This window comes from Lolium rigidum, chromosome 2 (genome assembly GCF_022539505.1).
Source record: "Lolium rigidum isolate FL_2022 chromosome 2, APGP_CSIRO_Lrig_0.1, whole genome shotgun sequence".
NCBI lineage: Eukaryota > Viridiplantae > Streptophyta > Magnoliopsida > Poales > Poaceae > Lolium > Lolium rigidum.
The window spans coordinates 135,836,256-135,858,139 of record NC_061509.1 but is presented as its reverse complement, the minus strand read 5'-3'; the positions used below and the strand labels follow the sequence as shown (position 1 = coordinate 135,858,139).

Sequence of the window (21,884 nt, the reverse complement as noted above, 5' to 3'; positions counted from 1 at the left end):
TTTGATGTAGCCAAAATAGTCCAGGGATGAATGAAATATTAATTGGTATTATATCCTTTTCTTGATATTGGGAACAAATACTTATGTGATTGTTTTTCTTTTTCTGCTTAAATCTGAAGTATACTTAAACTTTTCTTTGCATTTTTTGCAACATTTATTCGTACATACATGGTGGAGCGCGGGACGACAAGGCAGTTCTACAGTCTTCATCACTGAAGATGCCGGCCAACAACATATCGGCCAGCCCTCCTGCCTCTAATTTTCAGGTTCAATATATATATATATGTGTATCTATCTATGTGTGTGTGTTAAACATTTTCTACTACACTCTGCAGCCGAGGTCACACAGCAGTCTTCCTTACCTTAGCTTCCCACCCCCTTCCTTAAATATGTCTTCATAACTTTACCAATGATTTGCAACATTTTTCTCCACTACTGCAGGCTACATGTGCACATACGATGTTTGTGCAAATGCCTATGGATTAAAAGATGGTTTCTCAATATTCACTAAAGAATGTGACAATGTATCATAACTGATAACTACGCATGTGCAAGCAGACTGAACTGTGGCACTTGCCATAGTACAAGTATAATTTTAGTCTCCTGGTAATATATGCTTAGTTGTTTATGCTAGAATCGTTTCTGATTTGTACGTTATGTTCATGAAAAAACTTGCTCCCTATGTTGCACATTGTTATATGATTCATCCCTTTCTCAGTGACCAAATCTAGAAGATGCCTCACAAATTTGGTGTACCACTGGAATTTGTTCTGTCATCACCAAATATAGAAATGCTCCTTCAAATGTGTTCCCAAGTTATTATTTTCTCCACCCATTAAGAATTGCAGGACTGGCTGTCTTACATTTTCTGTATTAATATATGTAGATTGTCGTTAGAGTTGCTCCAGGATCAGCAATCAGGTAAGTAAGGAGACAAATAGGAGACAAATATCAAACTGATGATATCATGTGATATTGTTTACATACAATTTGAAGTTGTGGACCAGTGATGAGTAATTATGAGAAGATGTGTACACTCTTTAGATTAGAACCTGTTTTTTGCTTCGGAAAGCAGTTCTAATATACCTATTTTTACTAAGAACATGTACTCTCTTTGGATGTTTGATGGCTCGCTTTCTTTTTTGCTGCACCTATTACATTGGTTGAAACATGGCTTCCTTATGTAGAAAAATGCCATGTGATATTTTGCTCGACTGCAGGACGTGGTTAATGTAAGATGGATAATTCTGGAAATATGATGGATTAGTCGCTACATAGTAGGGCTAAAACTTTTATCTTTATGACAATTGTACATATATTCACCTCTTCAAGAGAAGATAGTTGCTCCGAAATTATGATCGATAGAGATGATGGTGGTTCTGAACTCTTAATTGGTACGAATTTCACGGGACCGTGCGCCAAGGCGCACATCTAAATCTAGTTAACATAATGCGCACATGGCATGAGTTCGTAGCGTCGACAACAACAACAATGTACAGATATAACATTCAAAGGCCAAAGACAAACCTTGCAGGATCATCGTCCTTAAGTGCAGGAAACACGGGAGGCCAGATCATCCTAAAAGGGTGGATATAACACAGACGTTGATTCTCTTCCGTCGCCTCATACACTTTACGCAGCACCCTGCGCTTGATGTCCAAGTAGAGCGCACACTGACCAATCTTCAAGAACACAAACTCATCACTGTCCCCCAACTGGCTTACCCTGATAATAGCATTACTATGCCCATCCTCATCCGTGGCATCCAACATGCTCGGGACATCGCACAACTGACGCAAACATATGGTATCCACCAGCAACCAGCTGTCTCCATCGCGGAGCCAGATGCGAAGCTGAAGCTTCATCAAATGCATGAGATAAACCTTGGAATCATCATCGGCCCGAGACAGCATGGTGTTTTCATTGAGATACTCCACTCCTTCCGGAAGCGGAACCGTGGAGAAACTCGAGCCCTTCAAATCCAGCACGAGGATGTCGCCCTCGTCGGCCCTCCTCATGTACACCTTGCCGTCGACGAGCAGGGGCTCTATGTCCAGCCTCGCGTAGCTGAGCTGCGTCGCGGCCGAGGTGCGCATCTGCCAGGAACCGTCCTGCAGCGTGTACATGTTCATGGTGCAGAACCTGCGCTTCCGCCTGTTGGCCTCCACCGAGGAGTAGACGTGCGACAGGCCGTGGACTTGTCCGTTGGAGTGCAGGCAGATGAAGAACGAGGACAGGAAGGAGCCGTCGAACTGGTCCTGGTCGGTTGGGGCCGGGGGTAGGAGGAGGCTCGCCATGCCTCTCTCTGTGGATATGTGATTCCAGAAGCCGCTGATGAAGGCGTCGGCGCTCCGCTGGGTGTCCCTTTCTTGTTTCTCGTAGGCTTCCAGGTGGCGCGCAACGGCGGCGAGCTCCGGCGGTAGTGGAAGCATGGGGATGAAGCGTGTGCGGATCGCCTGGTATGGCACGCCGAGTGTGAAGGTGTCGACGCAGAACCCGAGGAGGGCTGGAGGGTTCAGCTTGCGGAAGCCGCGGAGGAAGGCCGGGTCGGCGGCGACGCCGAGCCAGCGCTTGCAGACGAGGGCGGCGCGGAGGAGGCTTGTGGGGAAGCCGACGCGGACGATTATCAGGGGCAGGAGGTTGTCGTCGTCGATCACCTTGGATACAGACAGCGGCAGCGGCGGATGCGGCTGCGCCTCGCCGCCATCCGCACATGGTTCCTCCCGGCGATCGGCACTGCGAAATCGATCAAGCGACAGAGGAATTCAGATCGGGGTCAAAGCTATGGACTGATTTCTCCAATGTGGTATGCAAAACAAGGTAATCGGAGGCGCATTTTGGAACACTCATCCGTCCATCTTGGAATGGATGACATAAATCACATAATGGATCTCGCCGTCTTGGGGAGAGAATCGAAATGGGATGGCGGATCTCACCGTTGGACAAGAATCTCAGCAAGATCCATCAGGTGAGGAATCTCGGCGGGATCCGTCAGTTGGAGAATCGGAAGACGGAATAATGGATCTCGCCGCTGACGGTGACAACTGCCCAACAAAAGTAAATGCAGATAAGGTTCAGAAGAAATGAAACAAAAATACTCGATTGGGAGAGATGAGGAAGGAGAGAGCTCACATCAAAACTCCATCAAACTGAACGGGGGGAGAAGGAGCGTCGGTCAGTGCCGGAGACGAGCGACTGCGATCGCCGGCGAAATCTCGGCGCTCCTCATTTCTTCTTCCGATCGGGCGTTGCTATTGCGTAGTGTGAGTGGGGCAGAGTTTCTTGCCTGTGACTCGAGCAGCACTTGCGCAGGGCGGAGTTTCCTGCGCAGTGTGACTGGAGCAGCACTGCCTAGTGGAGTTTCTTTCCTAGTGTGGACCAGAAATATGTGTTTTTCCGCTTGGCAGTGTCAGCTAAGCCACATCTACTAGTTCAGCCCGGTAGAGCAATCAAGGTCCAACTAGGAGGGCCCATATTATGTTTCTTGCTAGTATTCAACCTGAAAATCATCAGACCTACAAAAGGATTCTCAAAAAAAAATCAGACCTACAAAAATCCTACAATGATCTAGCTATATTCTATAGAAAAAAAGAGAAATACATGGATATCCCTATTCATGTTTTTTTATAGAATTTTCCATTCATATACCACACATGTGTACTACTCCACTAGCGGAGCTTGCAAGGATCTCTAGTGGCAAAACACAAAACATCATTGTCCGGGGAAAAAGGCTTAAAATATTCTATTTTAAACCTTAGGGTTAGTTTCCTTCGGTAATCTCATAAAAGTTGGGGGCCGTGAGCCCCACGGCATGTGCATAACTTTGGTATTGCACTACTCATCATGTATTTAAAAGTAAGACGTATTTTTGTTTCACTATGACAAGGCTTTGACCAACAATTGGCTCAATCTCTCAAAGCAATGACACCGTCACCTTCACCGAGACTCATATCAGCGAGGTTGTTCGACTTTATCGCCAACATACACCGTGGCGTGCCACGAGAGTTCTTCCCTTCGTCAAGCCTCGAATCCACAACGTCGTTTGGAACCATTACCTCCATGACGCACATAGTGTGGCTCACCTTCGCAAACCTCTATGTGTGACGTCGTTCCAATCCATCAATGCCACGCCGCTCCTATTGAGTCCTGGAGTCGAACACCACCATTCAACTTCATCATCATAGTACAATGCAAAGTCCCAACATCGCACTCAAGCCTCACCACGTCGCTCACCCTCGTGAAGCCTCATATCCGTAACACCGGTCGACTCCTTGGTTGGCATGCCACAAGGAGACTCGACGTTCCTCGCCTTGTGAAAGGACACAAATACCACCTAGAGGGGGAGGGGTGAATATGAGGTTTAAAACTTTTATGATATTGGGTTGAACAAATGCATAATAAAACTAGCGTTCAGTTTGTCAAGCCCAAAAGCAATATAACTATGGTTCACATATGTGCACCAACAACTTATGCTGAGAAAGACAAGCAACTATGTGACAACACGATAAGTACCTTGAAGCACGAAGGCTATCACAGAGTGAAGTACATAAGTAAAGAGCTCGGGTATAGGAATAATCGAGACACGCGGAGACATCAATGTATCCCGAAGTTTACACTCTTGCGAGTGCTACTCTTTGTTGGAGTGGTGTGGAGGCACAAGGCTCCCCAAACGCCACGAAGGTCTCACCGATTTGCCTCGAGCCTTCCCACCAAAATGGAAGTCCTTGATCCGACAAGGGACCCTTGAGGGCGGTCACAAAGCTTGGGCAATCTCTACAACTTTATTGGAGGCTCCCAAGAAATCGTCACAAATGCCTCACACTTGAGTAATCTCCACAACTTTCCCATCCAATATCATGTGGCAACCAAGTGGGAAGTCGACAAACAAGACAAGTCGAATAAAATCCAAACAACAACTCATGGTCAACAAGTCAAAAAAATGAGGAAGGTAAAAGGAAGGAAAAGAAGCCCACTAAGTGGAGGAAATTATGGGCCAGTCTAACATACACTATACATCACACCTTCTCCATAGCCTATAAATAAGCCACAATGGCCATGTAGTCCACCATCCCCCACTTGGATGTGAGGACACAGGAGCTCCGAGACACGTTCGGGGAACCTAGAGTCGAATTCTAGAAGTCTTGCGTGGCACATATTGGCGTTGAGTAAAAGTCTCTTGAAGTCGGCCTTGAGAAGGCGTGCACGACCCACGCCTTCTATGAAGGTTCCTTGATGCCATCGTTGCGTAGAACTAAGTTGTTATCCAACGAAACGACGAAGCATATCCAAGAAAAACATCGTTGTGCTAACTTGTTAGTGTATGCCAATCTTTACTATAAAAGCTGTCGGCGTCTGCTTCACTACTCCGTAGGAAAGGACACCCATACTCCATTGTTATTTGTTATTTCTATAACAACAATAAAAATTAGGCGTGATAGTAGAAGACTTCTACCTAGTTTGGCAACAAGGTTTAGTACCACACAACCATATTATTTACTGTATGGAGTTGTTTCTCCAATACTCCAAACATAGCATGTTTTGAGAGATATGGAACCATTATAATACCTTGATTTCTAGTCATAACGAAACACATTAAAATATTTCAAACCGTGATGTTTTACACAGCCTTGATCCCCAAACGAGCGAATCAGTATGGATGTGAAATTTGCTAAGGTCCAGACTGAAATGGGATTGAACCAAGTCGGACCTGAAACAAGATATGTCCACGCAGCACTGCGTCCACAGAAATTTCGACGATTTTCGCTTGATCGTTTCGTGCCGAGTACTTTTCTTCATCATCAGTTATCCTAATATTTTTTGTGTACGCGGAAAGCCGTTGAGGAACCAGACGAAAAGGCCAGAGCATGACACGATGCACAAACCCAAAAAAAATCGAAAAAAAAAGCGGTGGGAGAGGGCGAGCCCGGGACGGCAGCCCTAGGAGCCTCCTTTACTCCTCTGCCCCCGGCCTATAAAACGCGCCCGCCTCACCTTCCTCCCCCCAACCACTCCGTCGCCTCGCCGCCGCCGCCGCCGCCGCCGCCCGCAGACTCTCCGATCGGATTCAGCGTAATCCCCCCCAACCGGAGGTGAGAACTCGCGCCCGTCCCCCGCCCCCTTGGGTTTCGTCGTCGTCGTCGGTCTCGATTCGATTTGTGCGGAACCGATCGATGCGGTAGGTGGGAGGATCCGATCTGGATGCGCTCGCGGGTTAGAAGGTGTTTGGGTAGGGTGCGGCTGGTTTTGGTGGATGCGGCGTCAACTAGGGTTTGGGTGAATCTGTGCTCGACATTTAGGGTTCGGTTCTCGATTGGGATTGCGTGGTGGTGTTGACTTGTTGTTCCAGTTCGGTCGAAATCGTGGTACTGTATCGGTTGAATTGGAGTACATCTGCTTATAGTTACGGAATGTTCGATTTGATCTCGTTGGATGGTAGTTTTGAGCATGATTCAGTCCTGTCCGTTTTGAGTAATAGCGTGGGGCCAGATTAGATGAACGGCCCTTTCAATGAATATAGTGTCGTTGTTTCGTTATCTTGTTGCCAGCTGCGTCTGCACTCTCAGATACCGCCCTCGTCACATGCTACTTATTTTGTTGGTGAGCTTAGCTGTAGAGCCAACTAGATTCTTCCGAGCATGATGCAACATGTACTGATTTCACTCGCTCAATATAAATTGAATGAAATGTAATGATGGGATGCTTTTGGTTGAGCCATTTGTGTACGAGCAGGAAGGTGGGGGGTGCGTGCATAGCTGTCTATAACTGCATACTGGATAAGTTTTATATTCGATTTTGATTTTGTTATGTTGGTTCACTCATGTGCTGTCTAGAATGTTTGCTTAGCTGCCGATTACATTGTTCAAGTCGCTGGCTCCCTTTATTCAGTGATGCTTAATTAGTTGCTATGTTTATTTGGCTTCTGATATGTTTGTTTAATTCGGGTGCCTCTATTCTGCCATGATGTTTAGTTCAACCAGTGACTGGTGGTAAATGAATCGACACTCATGTGATGTCTAGAATGTTTACTTACCTGCTGATTACATTGTTCAATTTGCTAGTTCCCTTTATTCAATGATGTTCAATTAGTCGCTATGTTTATTTGGAAGCTGATATGTTTGTTTAATATGGTTGCCTCTATTCTCCCATGACGTTTAGTTCAACCTGTTTCTGGTGATCAATGAATTGGTACTTCAATAATGTTGTCCCTTTCTGCATTTATTATATTACCTATCATTCACTTTGTTTCTGGTATTATCACCTTTACATGATAATATAGATCACTGATGTTTGATTTGTTTCAATCCAGATAGCAGCATCAGTTCTGCTGCAATCTGACAAAGTGGAGTTCTTGGAAGGTGAAGCTTCTTTTATGTCTGAACAAGCATCGGTATATTTGGGATCAGTTGGATTGCTGGGAGAGTATTCTCGTACAACGAGAAAAAGGCACAAGTTTGTGCTCCCCTGTATGCATCAAGAGACTACTGGGTTCTCTGGTTCTGAGAGTTCACTTGCTGCAGAAAGCCAGCTCAGTTTTCTTCAGGGACCAGCAGCTACTCTCGCTCCTGAACTTCGCTACATCTGATAGCATCTGCTGCAGAAAGCTTGAGTCAAGATGGCGCTGCAAAACATTGGTGCATCCAACAAGGATGATGCCTTCTACAGGTACAAGATGCCCAGAATGTTGACCAAGATAGAAGGCCGTGGTAATGGCATCAAGACAAATATCGTCAACATGGTTGATATTGCAAAAGCACTTGCCAGGCCTGCTTCATACACAACCAAGTACTTTGGATGTGAGCTTGGGGCACAGTCAAAATTTGATGAGAAGACGGGAATCTCCTTGGTTAATGGTGCTCATGACACTTCAAAGCTGGCTGGGCTTCTTGAGAACTTCATCAAGAAGTATGTCCAGTGTTATGGTTGTGGCAATCCTGAGACTGAGGTCCTCATTTCCAAGAAAGAGATGATAACTCTGAAATGTGCTGCCTGTGGCTTCCTCTCGGATGTGGACATGAGGGACAAGCTCACAACATTCATCCTGAAGAACCCGCCAGAAGCGAAGAAGGGAGGCAAAGACAAGAAAGCTATGCGAAGAGCTGAGAAGGAGCGGATGAAAGAAGGTGAGGCAGCTGATGAGGAGATGAAGAAGCTCAAGAAGGATGCAAAGAAGAAAGGTGCTTCCTCAAAGGAGGGTGCAGCCAAAGGTGCTACAAAGAAAAAGGGTGCTGGCTCTGATGAAGAACATGCAACCTCACCAACTCACAGTGGAGACGCTGACTTCAGAGTTGCTGCAGATGATGATGAGGATGATGATGATGTGGAGTGGGCTACTGACACCTCAGCAGAGGCTGCGAGAAAGCGCATGCAGGAGCAGCTGAGTGCAGCGACCGCTGAGATGGTTATGCTTGCCACTGAAGAGACAGAGAAGAAGAAGAAACAGGCAGGCAGTGCCAATGGGACAGCAAAGACTGAAGATAAACCCAATGGCAACCACGCTGTTGCCAAACCCACTCCTTATGATGAACTGGTTGCAGAGATCAAGACAAACCTGGGCAACGCTGCCACAGCAGCTCAGCTCAAGGGTCTGCTTTCCTCCTCAACCCTACCCCAGAAGGATGTGATGAGTGCTCTCTTTGAGGCACTCTTCCATGGTGCCAGCAAGGGGTTTGCCAAGGACGTTATGAAGAACAAGAAGTACCTTGCTGCTGCTGTGCCTGATGAAGCTGCACAGATGTTCCTGCTCCAGGCTATTGAGGCATTCTGCGGCAAGTGCAGCGCTGAGGCCCTCAAGGAGCTGCCTGTTGTCCTGAAGTTCCTCTACGATGGAGACGTCCTGGAGGAAGACACCATTGTGCAGTGGTACAATGAAGCTGTTGCTGCTGGCAAGGACTCTGAGGTCGTGGAGAAGGCCAAGCCGGTTGTGGAGTGGCTCCAGAGTGCTGAATCTGACGAGGAGTGAAGAGGCCTACCACCCACTACTTGTTTCAAGTTTGTTCTTTGATAGAAGTTGAAGTGACAGTTGTTGTCAGTGCTTGAAGTGTTGTGTGTCTGCGTCGTTGTTCAAACTCAGAGTTGTCGTTTGGTTCTGTGTCGAGTCTTGAAAACATTATGTGTTCTGTTGCATCTGGTGTGTCTGTTCTTTACTTGTTGGTTATCTTTCGAGTCAGTTCAAACTATACTGTGTGATCTCTGGAGTATGTTTCAATAAATTACTTTGTGATCTGATGTGATGTTTGTTGCATGCATTGTGAATTTTACATTTCTGCTGCTACCCAATACATTTGTATGCTCCATCTTGTTGCGCTGCTCTTTTTCTTTTTTGAGATCTCTCTCTTTCTTTGTTTTGAGATGCCTTCAAGGTCTACTGCAGTGCAGTTGATCCGTGACCGTGATCGATCCATGTGACCAATGCAATGCAATATGTTGACAAGGTTGACAAATAAGGGCACCTCAAAATGACGCGCACTTTTGGCTCTCAGGTGCGTGCGCACCCTATATTAAAAACACGTCAGAAATTTACAAAAAAATTGTGTCGTAAATTGGATTGGTAGGGAATGTATACAGACATGGATACGTCAAACCGGGAACTAAAATATTAAGTTTCGTAGCCTACACAAAAATAACAAGATGTACTGTTCACAATATAGCAGTATACACGTACTATTCACAATATAGCGAAACTATATCTTCTCTTTTTTGTGTTGGTTAGAAAAATTCGAATTTTTTTTTGAAAATTTACACGAGTAAGTAGCATGGTGAAATGTACGTGTGTGAATTATTTCAAAATTTTTGACACATTTAAATAGGGTTATTCGAATGTTTTTTTCATATCAGGGTATGGTGCACCCGAGTGCACCACCGTATTTTCGCACCTCAAAACCTTTTTCATTAGAACATTTTTCGGTACCAAAGAGTAGCTTATAGGGAACCAAAAAAATTCCTGTCGTTGTTGAAACTTGTAAAAAAAATGCAAACTACAAACACCATGTAGGGCAAAGTGGAAGGAGATCCTCTAACGTGGAGAAGTCTAATTTGATCTGTTTTTTCCTGTTAGGTAAGCTACGTCTCCCTAACTTTACTTCTCCACATCTGTATGATTAAGTTTAATTTAATCTAAATTAACTTGCATAATATATGTAAATTATATCCGTTTACAATAATTACTTACAATCAAAATTATGACGGTCTCTTTCCTAATTTTTCTTCTACGTTTACCTGACTTTTCTCCTCTACCTTGGAGGATCTGGTTCCGGACAAAGGTAGTAACCTTATTACCAGACGAATGAAGTTCTAGTACTTATCAGTCATCATCAGTATCATAAAGTTCATCCCACTTAACGCTGTCAGAGTCATCGCCTAAATCAACCTTGATCATTGTGGGGTTAGTCTCGTATGTCTTGTTCCTCCTCGCATCCCTCCACAAAGAATTCACAATCCGCATGCACAACTTGAAGATTTGCCTCGGTGAACCTCGCCATTACCACCTCATCACTCTCACGGGCCACATGCTGCTGCACGATGAGGCAGTCTTCTCCTTATGAGACACTATCCGCATTTTGGGATTGAGGAACTCCGCCTCCTCGCGGTTGTTAATGTCGGGGAAATTGAGCTTGGACTTGGGCCGGTGGTACCTCCAAGCCAAGGCGTTGTACGCGCGCGCGACGAGCTCCAGCGCCTCGAATGTGCTGAGCTGGTGCCGCATGCCACTCCCGATGGTGTTCTGACTGTGTGTTGGATGCGTTGTGTGATCTTAATTATTGTGTAGTCCATGTATAAGCGCAATGATTGGTACAAAAATTGATTCCACAATGTGTAGTTTTGCTTCTAGTACCAGCTTTGCATTTATACATGGAAGCATACAACAAAGTGCAAGCTTCACAGTCTGCCATTATTCATCTTCACATAGCTTGTAAGCCTGTTAGAAGTAGATTACTTAACATTTTTTTGTACTCTGGTGCTTTGATTGTGCCGTAGGACAATATGAACTCGCCTGATCTGTCGGCGAACTCACTGCTACCGGCGGTGCCGGTTCAATATATGCCAGTGCCTGATAGGTACAACCCAATTCAGAAGAGGAACATAATGCCCCCCTCCCACCCCTGGATAAGGGATTCAGACTGAAGGAACTTAAAATTGTTGCAGAGGTTGTTCTCAAGTTCTGTGGGCGTGAAGTTGACACGTCATAGATGTACAACCATCTGAGGCATTGGAGATAAAGGTGGGTTCATATCCTCAAGCTGAAAAGGCTTGCGGATGTACGCTGGGTTGAGAGACATTAACTATCGTGATGGAGGACGATGTCTACTTTGTCCACATCAAAATTAGATCAATGCAGCACTACTTTTAGTACATTTGTAAGTCGTAAGCTAGCACATGACAAACAACTAATAACTTCTTGCTTGTAGGATAACCTGAAGGATTAACAAGCCCATAGAGAACTATCGTCTGATGAAGATTATCTTTGCTGATCATGCTACACCCATATCGCCGACAATGATCCATCGTACTCTCAGCCACCTCGTGGAGCACAAGGCACATATCACCAGGTATCTTGCGATGAGTCCTGAGAGCATGATGAGCTGGTTTACTTCCTTCAAGAGGAAGTATTACCTTTGAGGAGCCCGCGCATGGGGCATTTGTTCTGGTGATGATGATGAACACCATAATGATGATGCATATTTTGGGAGTAGATAGATTTGATGAAAACTGATGCCAAGTCTGTATATATTGCAAGGTGGTATGTACTAACCCCTCAACTGATGAACTTGTGTTGCATCACAAGAAATTGTTCGTGTACTCGAGATGCAATACCGTAATCACTTCTATAACTATGTCAGATTATGTGTTACATATTAGTCGCCGCGTGATTGATGTTTCGTCAAACGCATTCATTGTAGGTAGCGTTTCTTTGCTGGGTAAGCTCTCACCAATGGTTACGTATCATGGAAACGGCTGGTAACCAAACAACAATCGATTAAACATACATAATATATGAGAAACCAATCGGCGTGGGCTAGTCTTCTCCTATGATTTTGAAAGAAACTGCTAGCAACTAATTTAGATGCACAACGTAAATTAGATGTTGCATTTCCACACGCAGCTTCCTGGAAGTCATGTTCTCCTGATTCATGAAAAGATTGCAAGTATCCGAACACACCCATGTCCATGACAGTTGCGGACCTATATTGGAGCAAAACTGGACCATGGTCGGGTGCTCCTATACATCGCTTTAAGCGATGCAAAGGGGCCAAATCGCTCAAGGAATACGACCTGGGCCGGCCCATTAGCTTCGTGGTTGCTCGACCTCAGGTCGGTCGGGACTGAAATCGGTGGATACTATCGTTATTGTTTTCTAGTGTTTTTTCTGTAATATTAAAATTTTAAATAAATGTTCGAATTTAGAAATTGTTGAGACTATGAAAATGTTCAAACTAGAAAATTGTTCACATTTGAAAATTGTTCATATTTGAAAAATGTTCAAATTGAAACTGTTCAAATTTTAAAAATGTTCAAATTTGATAATTGGTAAGATTAAAAAAATTCAAAAAAAGATCAAATCTGAAAATCGTTCAAACGCGAAAAATGTTCATATCTAAAAGTGTTCAAAATAAAAATTGTTTAAACTTAAAATTTGTTCAAATTTTAAAAAGTTCAAATCTAAAAATGTTCAAACTTAAAAAACGTTCAAATTCGAAAAAGTTCAAATTTTGAAAAATTTGGAAAAAACCAATCGGCAAAACAAAAAAACTGGAAAAAAACCAGCAGAACCAAATGAAAAACCAGTAGAAAATGAAAAAACTGAAGAAAAAAACAAAGGAAACCCAATTCAGTCGCTAATGGGCCGGCCCAACTCCATCCCGCTCTGAGCGGAGCAACCGCTCCCTCCCGCGTTGAGCGGAGAATAGGGATTGCCGCCATGGTCTGCCCAGCCCAGAGAGATGTAAGCCTATATACCAGTAAAATTCGGCCCAAAAACATCACATTTTGGTCTGATTCAGTGTACTGGCCTCTCAGGTTTTCTGGGCTAGATCCCCTGCTGGCCCATGGTGTACCAGGTGTTGGCCAAACGAGCAGTAGATGCTGCATGCATCATATGATAAATCAAATATCTCCCACATTTAAAAACGCTTAGGGTAACACCACACATCAAGCAGCTTAGCATTATGTTGACAAACACAAGCTCAGCCAAGGGTACGCTACATTATTATCCAGAAAATACCTCAGAGACCTGCATCCTAGTTATTATACCAAATACACCACTGAAAGTCTGGAGCACAGAGTGGTTCCAACTTATAGGCCTGATCCTGCAGAGTTGATGGACTATCAATGGCGGTGACGGAAACGCTTCGGAGAGCAGAGCTCGTCGATGCGAACATCGCAGAGATGGTTGAGTGTCAAGTCCTCACTTGTGATTTTACAGAGCAAACCAACTTTCTCCTTGAATATCTGGAACCGATAGCCCCTTTCCACACTGCCGGCGTGCCAGATTGAAGTAGTGCAGCCACCGAGCGTACAAGGCCCACAACTCCACAAGGTTTCCTCAGACTCGAGGTCTTTCTTCTCAAAGGGCATCCCCTTCTTTTCTGACCTCATGTCCGAATTGAAGAGGCATCCAACTGAGTGCCCGCTGTTGAGGATGGGTGGGAGGGTGCGACCGTGCGTGTACCTTTGATCAGCGGGTAGGCATGCTATATGAGAAGCAAAAATGTAGATAAGCTGGCTTGGATTTTCTTTTTGTGAAAGGACTTGGATTTATATAGATGTGCATAGTTTTGTACTGGTAGGGAAATTCGACAAGGGGAGGGGTTACCTGCCAATGAGGGATCGCCGATGAGGTGGTACCGAGAGGAAGGATGCTTGACGGCGCCGCTTCCAGCGTGTGACCGGGCTGCAGCGGCAGAGCGAACGGCGGCCGCACGCAAGGTGGCGGCGGACAGCTTCCACGTGACGGAGGGCATAGGGAGGCAAAGAATTGGAGGACTTGAGGGTTTCGATCGGCTGGCTGCAGGCTCTCAAGACCCGCGGGTTGAAAAACTTTTGAGCCGTCGGATCATATTCGGGTGACCAAGATAGCCAACATCCTGGGCCTCCTCCTCGAGGGCATCTGATCTGAGATCGTTCTATCTTGCTGGCCTAGTTTTGTTTGCCTAATCATTACTGTATGTCGATGACGATTTTAAAATGAATTCCGGTTTCTTCTTATTCCTACAGTTTTTGAAAGTCAGTCCAGAAGCTATTGTCGTAGAACAGAGAAGCTACAAGGCAGAGATGAACTCCATATACCTTTGATCTCGTTCCGCGCCTTGCGGAAGTGTGCTGCTGAATAAGAAGATGAGCATATTAAGCAGATGAAGAGTCTTGTGGCATGAGAAAGAAAGCTGGAGCTTTCACCTGATGGCTTCCGTTTTTATGCAAGTCCAGTGTCTACCAGGGAATATAAAAGTACTCCAGTTTACAGAATCAAAGAACTGCTTCACAGATAAATCCAGGAACTGATGGTAACCAGACAGCTCCAGGCGATACTTCATCTTCATATGCATCGCACATTAGAGCTCAGTTTGTAGAACACAGAACTGATAATGATAAATGTCTAAAGCCTTCCTGAAAAACAAAGGCAATTTTACATACATTACGCAGCTGATTTGATATCCTCCAATCCCAGAAAACTTGCTACAGAAATGATTATGGCGGTACTAAATACAATGCCAAAGAGAAGGACTGACAGTGGAGGCAACAACTGAAATATACCCGGGGAAAATGTTTCCATCTTGTTCCTTCCTTGTTTTGTCCAGCGTCAACAAGGGCTTATTGTTCATATGCCAGCACTGCCTTCATCGTAGGTTTATCATTTATTCCACCTCACATCCACTGCGGCGCAGCTGCTTGCCAACAGTTGAAAAATGAATTGTTATCACTTGGCAGTTTATTTCATCGATATTAGAACCAACTCCTGGTTTTTCAACTGGATTTATTTCGCTGTGGAAGCACTCCAATACAACCCTGCCTTTTGGGCCAAAAAAAAACAACAGCAAGTTCTGGTCTATTCTACAATGCCTTTGTCAACATCGTATACAAGAAACTGCCGAAGGATGAGGTGTGCTCGCATCATTTTTATATGGCAGTTCAGCTTCTTCACTGAGAAAACAAGGAAATGAGTTAGCGCCTGATGGTATATCAAACACTAATTCCTCATATATATTGCATACCAGAGCTCAATTTGCAGCACAGGGAACAATGACAAAATGCCTACAACTCTCCTAAACTACAACCAATTTTACATACACCCTGCAGCTATTTGGATATCCTCCAGTCAGCAAACAAGCTCCTGAACAAAAAACTACATGTTACTAGGGATACTAACAGAATCACGGGAAAATACTTAGGAAGTGGAGAAGGTAACCTTTAGGTAACATCTCTAATACTTGCAGAGGAAATACTCCAGCAGTCTTGTGTTCACGATCAAGAAGAGTTCAGTCTTCATATGCCAGCACTGCCCTCATCACAGGTCCATTATTACACCTCACACAAGTGCGGCAGAGCTGCTTGCCGACTGGTGAAAAATGAATTGTTCACCCTTATCCATTTATTTCATAAGCACTCCGATACAATCCTGCCATTGGAGTACCTGATCTGGAAGCTCCCAGCTACCTTGGGATGGGGAATGAAGAGCGCACTAAGCATCTTTAACAGATCATCACGGTGTACTTGAGTATTTGACATACTTGGTAGTGCTCACATCCTGCTCCACGAGTAGCTCCACGAGGGGAATGAAGAGCGCACCAAGCATCTTTGACAGAGCATCACGGTGTACTTGAGTATTTGACATACTTGCTAGCGCTCCACATCTTGCTCCACTGCTCCACGAGTGGCCCATAGTTCTGTATGCAGCCCCAGTGAGCAGGGACAATTGCAGTAGTATTGTCTGCATCACAAGGTCGCACGTCTCCCTCCTCAAGTTTTGTCTGGTAAAATCCACGTCGATTGTTCATGAAACGTCTCTCCAGATCTCGCATTGAATTTTTGGAATTGGTCCTGCATCATGAGCAACCAATCAAAACAACTTGCAAACTAGTACTGGACCTCCAGTTACTGAATCACAACCTTCACGCACCACTCGACGTGAATGAAATATGCGAAGAAGCCACTACAGATCAAAGTTAGTCCTCCATGTACGTCAGCACTAACATATAGCTGGTTTCAGCCTATCCCGAAAAACTTGGCCAGAATAAGTCAGTTTTGGGCAAAAAAAAAAAAAAACAGCATGTTCTGGCCTATTCTATGATGCCTTGACAGCAACATCTATGTAAAAAAACTGCCAAAGATGCACTGTGACCACGTTAATTTTATATGGAAGTCCAGCGTCCATTGAGGATATGCATTACTCCAGCTAAGTAAACCAGCCAACTTCTTCACTGAGAAAACGAGGAGATTACAGTAACCAGTTAGCTCCTGACAGTATACCAAACTCTAGTTCTTCATATATATTGCATACTAGAGCTCAATTTGTAGCACATGAAACAAAGATAAAATGGGTACGACTCTCCTGAACTACAGCCAATTTTACAAACCCACAGCTATTTAGATATCCTCCCATCACCAAACAAGTTCCTGAACAAAAGACTACATGGTACTAGAGATGCTAACAGAATCACATAAATAAGAGTAAAAAGTGGAGGAGAAGGTAACTTCGGTAACATCTCAAATATGCGGAGGAAATACTCCAGCAGTCTTCTGTTCAGTGTTCACCATCAAGAAGAGTTTATTTTACGATGGCTTTACAACATCATGTAAAATAAACTGCCAAAGGTGCACTGTGATTGCATCATTTTAATATGGAAGTCCAGTGTCTATTGGGACTTTGGGAGTGTGCACTACTCCATCTCGGTAAACCATCCAGCTTCTTCACTGAGAAAACAAGGAAATGACAGTAACCAGTAAACTCGCGACAGTAAACTCTAGTTCTTCATATATATTGCATACTAGGGTTCAATTTGCAGCACCATAGAACAATGATAAAATGTCTACAACCCTCCTAAACTACAACCAATTTTACATACACCCCGCAACTATTTAGATATCCTCCAGTCACCAAACAAGCTCCTGAACAACAGACTACATGGTACTAGGGATACTAATAGAGTCACAGAAAGAAGGGTAGAAAATGGAGAAGGTAACTTAGGCAACATCACAGATAGGTGCGGAAGAAATACTCCAATAGTCTTCTGTTCACCATCAAGAAGGGTTTATTGTTCATATGCCAGCACTGACCTCAACAAGGGTCAGTTATTATACATCCTTGCCTTGCTGACTGGTGAAAAACGAATTGTTCTCATTTTTCTCCAGTTATTTCATAAATAATAGAAGCAATCTCTTGGCGCTTCAAACGGAATTATTTCACTGTGGAAGCACTCCGATACAATCCTGTCATTGCACTACTCATCTTGCCATTGGAGTGGCCGATCTGGAAGCTCCCAGACCTCCTGGGACGGGGAGCAAAGAGTGCACCAAGCATCTTTTCCAAACCATCGACGGTGTACTTCACATACTTACTAGCGCTTACATCCTGCTCCACAAGCGGACCATAGTTCTGCATGTAGCTCCGGTAAGGGGGAACTATTGCCTGCATCACATGGTCACACGTCTCCCTCCTCAAATCCTTGTCTGGTATAATCCACGCAGACTGTTCGTGGAACATCTCACCGAATCTCGCGTTGAAGGTTTTGAGACGCTGCTTCACGAGGTCCTTTGCCGTGGCCCGGCCCTTGGAGAACAAGATGAGCCCCTCCCGGTTGAGCAGCGGCGAAAGCGCCCCCCAGCTATCCCTCATAAACATTGTGATGTAGTAATCCTTGAACTGTTCATGGTCCCTGATCCACACATCGCCCAAGAGCTCGGCTAGCTTAGTACCCTTGACGTGCTTAAAGAGATGCCAGCGAGTGTTCATCATGAAGATATAGGACAGAGTGTTGTTCCCGTACGCCCTCGACCAAACATTGAAGTTGGCTTCAAGGGCCTTGACAATGTTGAGCACCGCGGCAGCAAGCATCTTGTCAGTGAAGACCTCCTTGCGCCAGCTGCGGTGGATGGCGAGCACCTGCGCAAGCACGGGCCTGTACTTGTCGCTGAGGAGCCGGTTGCAGTACTCGACAATAAACGTGACCAGGCGCGGCACACCCCCATCGGCCGGGGGAGGCATCTGCCGCTGCAGCTCCACCTGCACGAGCAACTCCTCGAAGATCTCCACGGCGCCGTCCACCAACAGCTTCACGAGGTCCCTCGTCTGGCACTGGATATCCGCGCACGCCTTTCCACCGAACAGCCGGTTGAAATCCATCCTCAGCTTGTTCAGGGAATCGAACACCTCCAGCAGACGCATGAGCTTGATGGGGTCCTTCTTGGCGTCCGCAGCCGCGCGGCCGAAGCTGAGGAAATCGAGAACGCTGGCCCGTGCCGCCACCTCGGTGAAGCACGCGGACGCATCGGTTTTGTGCTGCTCCCCGAACACCTTGACGCAGAGCTGCCGCTCGGACTCGAGGAGGCGGCGCACCACGAACTCCAAATGCTGGCCCCAGAGCTCGACTCCGGGGCCCAGCGCCTGCGCGTCGTCGGCCGGGCTGCGCAGGTAGTCGAGGCCGAGGTCGCGGAGGCTGGCGCTCACGACTGAGCCGCGCGCGTCGATGTAGAGGGCGATGCAGGTTTCTTGGCGGCCGTTGGCTAGGAGGCGGTCGAGGATCAGGCTGAGCTTGCGGACGGCGGCGGCCGGGACGCGGGACTTGGCGGTGGAGGTTGTAGAGAGTGGGACGGAGTGGTCGGCGAGGAGGCGGCGGAACTCCGCCTGGAGCACGTCGAGCGCGGCGGCGAGGAGGCCGCCGTCGAGGTGGGCGGAGCAGGGGGCGGCGAGGAGACCGTGGAGCGCGACGCCGACCTCGGCGAGGAAGCGCGGGTCGGCGAGGTCGCGGTCGCCGAGGTACTCGACGATGTCGGCCAGCCACTGCGCGGCGAGGCCGCAGTTGCTGGCGAGGAACCCCAGGGCCTCCTCGAGGCGGGCGAGCACGGCGAGGTACCCCGGGAGGTCCCCCGCGCCCGCGCCGCCCTGGACGAGGAGCGGCGGCTCGAGGCCGTGCACGGCGTCGAAGACCTTGAGCACGGCGGCGGCGGGGCCGACTGCGCGGTCGATGTGCGGGCCGGCTGCTGCGAGCTCGGCCATCGGCGCCCGGATCGGGCGCACGGCTGCCTCGAGAGCTGGCAGCGCCGCCTGGATCTCCTCGAGACGGGGACCCGCGCGCGCCAGCGCGTGCCCCAGCGCGCGGGACCGGTCCAGGCCGGCCCGTAGAGAGCGCGCCGCCGCCGCCAGGCTCGCCGCCGCGCGGTCGTCGACGTCCTGATCCATCGCCGAGAGGGAGAGAGAGAGGACCTGGTGGTCGGAGGGAGAGCGCAATGCGGAGATGAACTTGAGAGCTGTGATGCCCGTCGCCGCCCACGCGCTCTCCGCCGCTCTCGCTGCAAACGGCTTGCCGTTCTCGGTGGGGAAAGAGAGTGGGGTTTAGGTTGGCACCAGGAAGAAGACGCTGGTTGGATGGGAAAGAAAGGAGAATGGAGGGGAACGGCGGCGCTACAAATCTCCAATTTTCTGAGTCACTGACACGTCGGGATGTATCGGAAAAATGCCGGCATCAGATGATTTAGAGGATCCAAAGGACGGACGGCTGTCGTCAACGACTCAGATGCAGAAGATTTTCTATTCGCTGACGCACGGCGCATGCGGTAAATCTGTTTTTCTTTACCGCGCGGTTCTTATCAAATTTGCTGGCGTAACTAGGGATGGAGTACACGTGTAGTGCTAGTGTAATAGTACAAATGTTGTTCGGTCTAAATTTAGACATACGGCAGGAGAAATTCAATTCGGCTTTTAGGTGTATATGCTTCCCCCACCCAAAAAGAACATTTCTAGTTGTTAAAAATTTCATCAAAAGAGTTTCAAAATAAAGGATGGTTTTCCTTTATTTTTGCACACGTTTAGTGTGTCAGCTGTTCGAATTGTGGTGTTGTTGTTGTAGTTGTATTTTTTTTGTCTTTTTGTGAATTGTAGTTGTAGTTGTTGCGGATTGCAAGTATGTACCAGTTAGACAAGAGTTAGCCTATGTTTGGGACTTTTTCGATTGAAATGTTTTTCGTACTAGTTTTTCTTTGATCTAACATTTCGGCAGGTGAATGCTGGGTGGGAGGGGCGGGACTTAAGATTGACAAAGTCATCGCAGACACATCGTCATCAACGAAAAATGTTGTCTCACCCTCAATAAGCATTTCACTTAAACCTGAGATTTGATCCTTGATGGTACCACTGTTCTCTTAACTATTCAACCATAAGTTGAATCTCAGTTTTTTGTTTAGTTTATTTAGTTTAGAAAAGTAATAAAATATATAGCCACATGAATCTTAGAGCATCTCCACTTGTCTCCCCGACGAGGCCCCCGGGCGTCGTTTTTCCCATCCGGACGGCGAAATTCGGCCCAGTCGCGCCCTCGGTTCCTCGATTTCATCCGGATTTGACCCTTCATCCATCCGGCGAGCCCACGCCATCCCCGGTCCCCCGAGGCGCGCTCGGGGACTCCGGACGAAAGAATTTGGCGCGAAACGTCGTGTGGACCCTCGTAGTCGGCGGCTGGACCGCCAAATCCTGTCGATTTCCCTCCAATTTGCTTGCATATCCCCATTCTCTCCCACCGAGTTTGTGTAGGCATCTCCATTCTCCTCTTTCTCATCCCCCTCTTTCTCGTCCACCACTATGCCGCCGAAGTCGAGGAAGCCGCGGGCGAAGAAGGAGCGACCGCCGGGTGTGTCCAACGCACAGTGGGCGGCGGACGAGCTCCGGCGCCAGATCGAAACAAGCGGCAGGGCGGAGAGGGAGAAAAAACTCTCCGCGAAGAGGGCGGCGGCGGCGGCGGAGGACGAACAAGCGAGTAAGATCTCCATGGCCATGAGCATGGGCCATGCTCGCGGTGGCGGAGGGGCCGCCATGTTCCCTGGCCAATGGCCGATGCAAGGTACAACCAGTTCCCCGTCGACTTTCTCCCCTTCGAGCTTCTCGCCGTCGTCGCCTGCCATCTTCCAAGAGGCCGCCTACGGCCAAACGCCCAGGTTCACGCCGTCGCCGCCTGAGCTCGCCGTCGAGAACCAGTACGAGGGCATCTCGCCGGCCCTGCGACGAGGGCCGCTCCCGTTCGGTGCGACGGCGGCGCCGAACAACGAGGTGATGAACGAGATGATCGACTCCGGCTCCGCGGCCGCCGCTGCGAGCCCGAGGTTCTTCACGCAAGAGGAGGCGAGAGCGACGGCAGCTGTCGCGGCGCGCAACTGGTGGGTAGAGGATGTGGCCGACGGAAGCCAAGCCGTCGACGAAGAAGATGAGGAAGAACCAACTCAAGCCGAGGTCGCCGACGACACCCAGCCGAAGGGAAAGAAGAAGAGGAAGAAGGACTCGCCGCCTGGCGAACCGCGGATCAAATGGACGGTGAAGGAAGAAGAGTGCCTCGCCGAAGCTTGGATGACCGTGTCCATGAACGGCATAACCGGGGCAAATCAGTCGTACGACACGTATTGGCTTCGAGTGAAGGCGGCGTTCGATGAGCGCAAGCTCGTCGATCCCTACTTCAACAGGACGATCATGAACCGGGGAGACAAGGCCATGGCCACCCATTGGGGGATCATTCAGACGGCGTGCAGCAAATGGCACAGCATACATGAGGAGATCAAAGAACGGCCGGTGAGCGGCCACGACTTCGAAGCCAAGGTATGCCGTGCCCACGCGCCGTGGCTCCTCCGTCGACCCTGCATGTACTGATCTCCGTCCTCTTTTTCCCCCAGGTGCGTCGGGCTTTCGACAT

The 21,884-nt window shown here is 47.5% G+C and overlaps 3 protein-coding genes across 3 annotated transcripts; 1 reads left to right on the top strand and 2 right to left on the bottom strand.

The window, feature by feature from the left end:
- Positions 1-1,508: 1,508 nt before the first annotated feature.
- Positions 1,509-3,341, bottom strand: LOC124690142. The gene is made up of 2 exons (XM_047223570.1): positions 2,937-3,341; positions 1,509-2,736 (listed from the first exon to the last, which is right to left on the bottom strand). The coding sequence occupies exons 1-2, from the start codon at positions 2,963-2,965 to the stop codon at positions 1,509-1,511; spliced, it is 1,257 nt and encodes a 418-aa protein (XP_047079526.1). The 5' UTR covers positions 2,966-3,341.
- A 2,675-nt stretch (positions 3,342-6,016) lies between these two features.
- Positions 6,017-9,225, top strand: LOC124692391 (eukaryotic translation initiation factor 5-like). Its single transcript, XM_047225749.1, has 2 exons — positions 6,017-6,089; positions 7,307-9,225. Exon 2 carries the CDS (start codon positions 7,613-7,615, stop codon positions 8,957-8,959), a length of 1,347 nt encoding a protein of 448 aa, XP_047081705.1. The 5' UTR covers positions 6,017-6,089; positions 7,307-7,612; the 3' UTR covers positions 8,960-9,225.
- Positions 9,226-16,940: 7,715 nt separating this feature from the next.
- On the bottom strand, positions 16,941-19,390 carry LOC124690141 (exocyst complex component EXO70A1-like). Its single transcript, XM_047223569.1, has one exon. It carries the CDS (start codon positions 19,388-19,390, stop codon positions 17,390-17,392), a length of 2,001 nt encoding a protein of 666 aa, XP_047079525.1. The 3' UTR covers positions 16,941-17,389.
- Between the last annotated feature and the right edge of the window lie 2,494 nt (positions 19,391-21,884).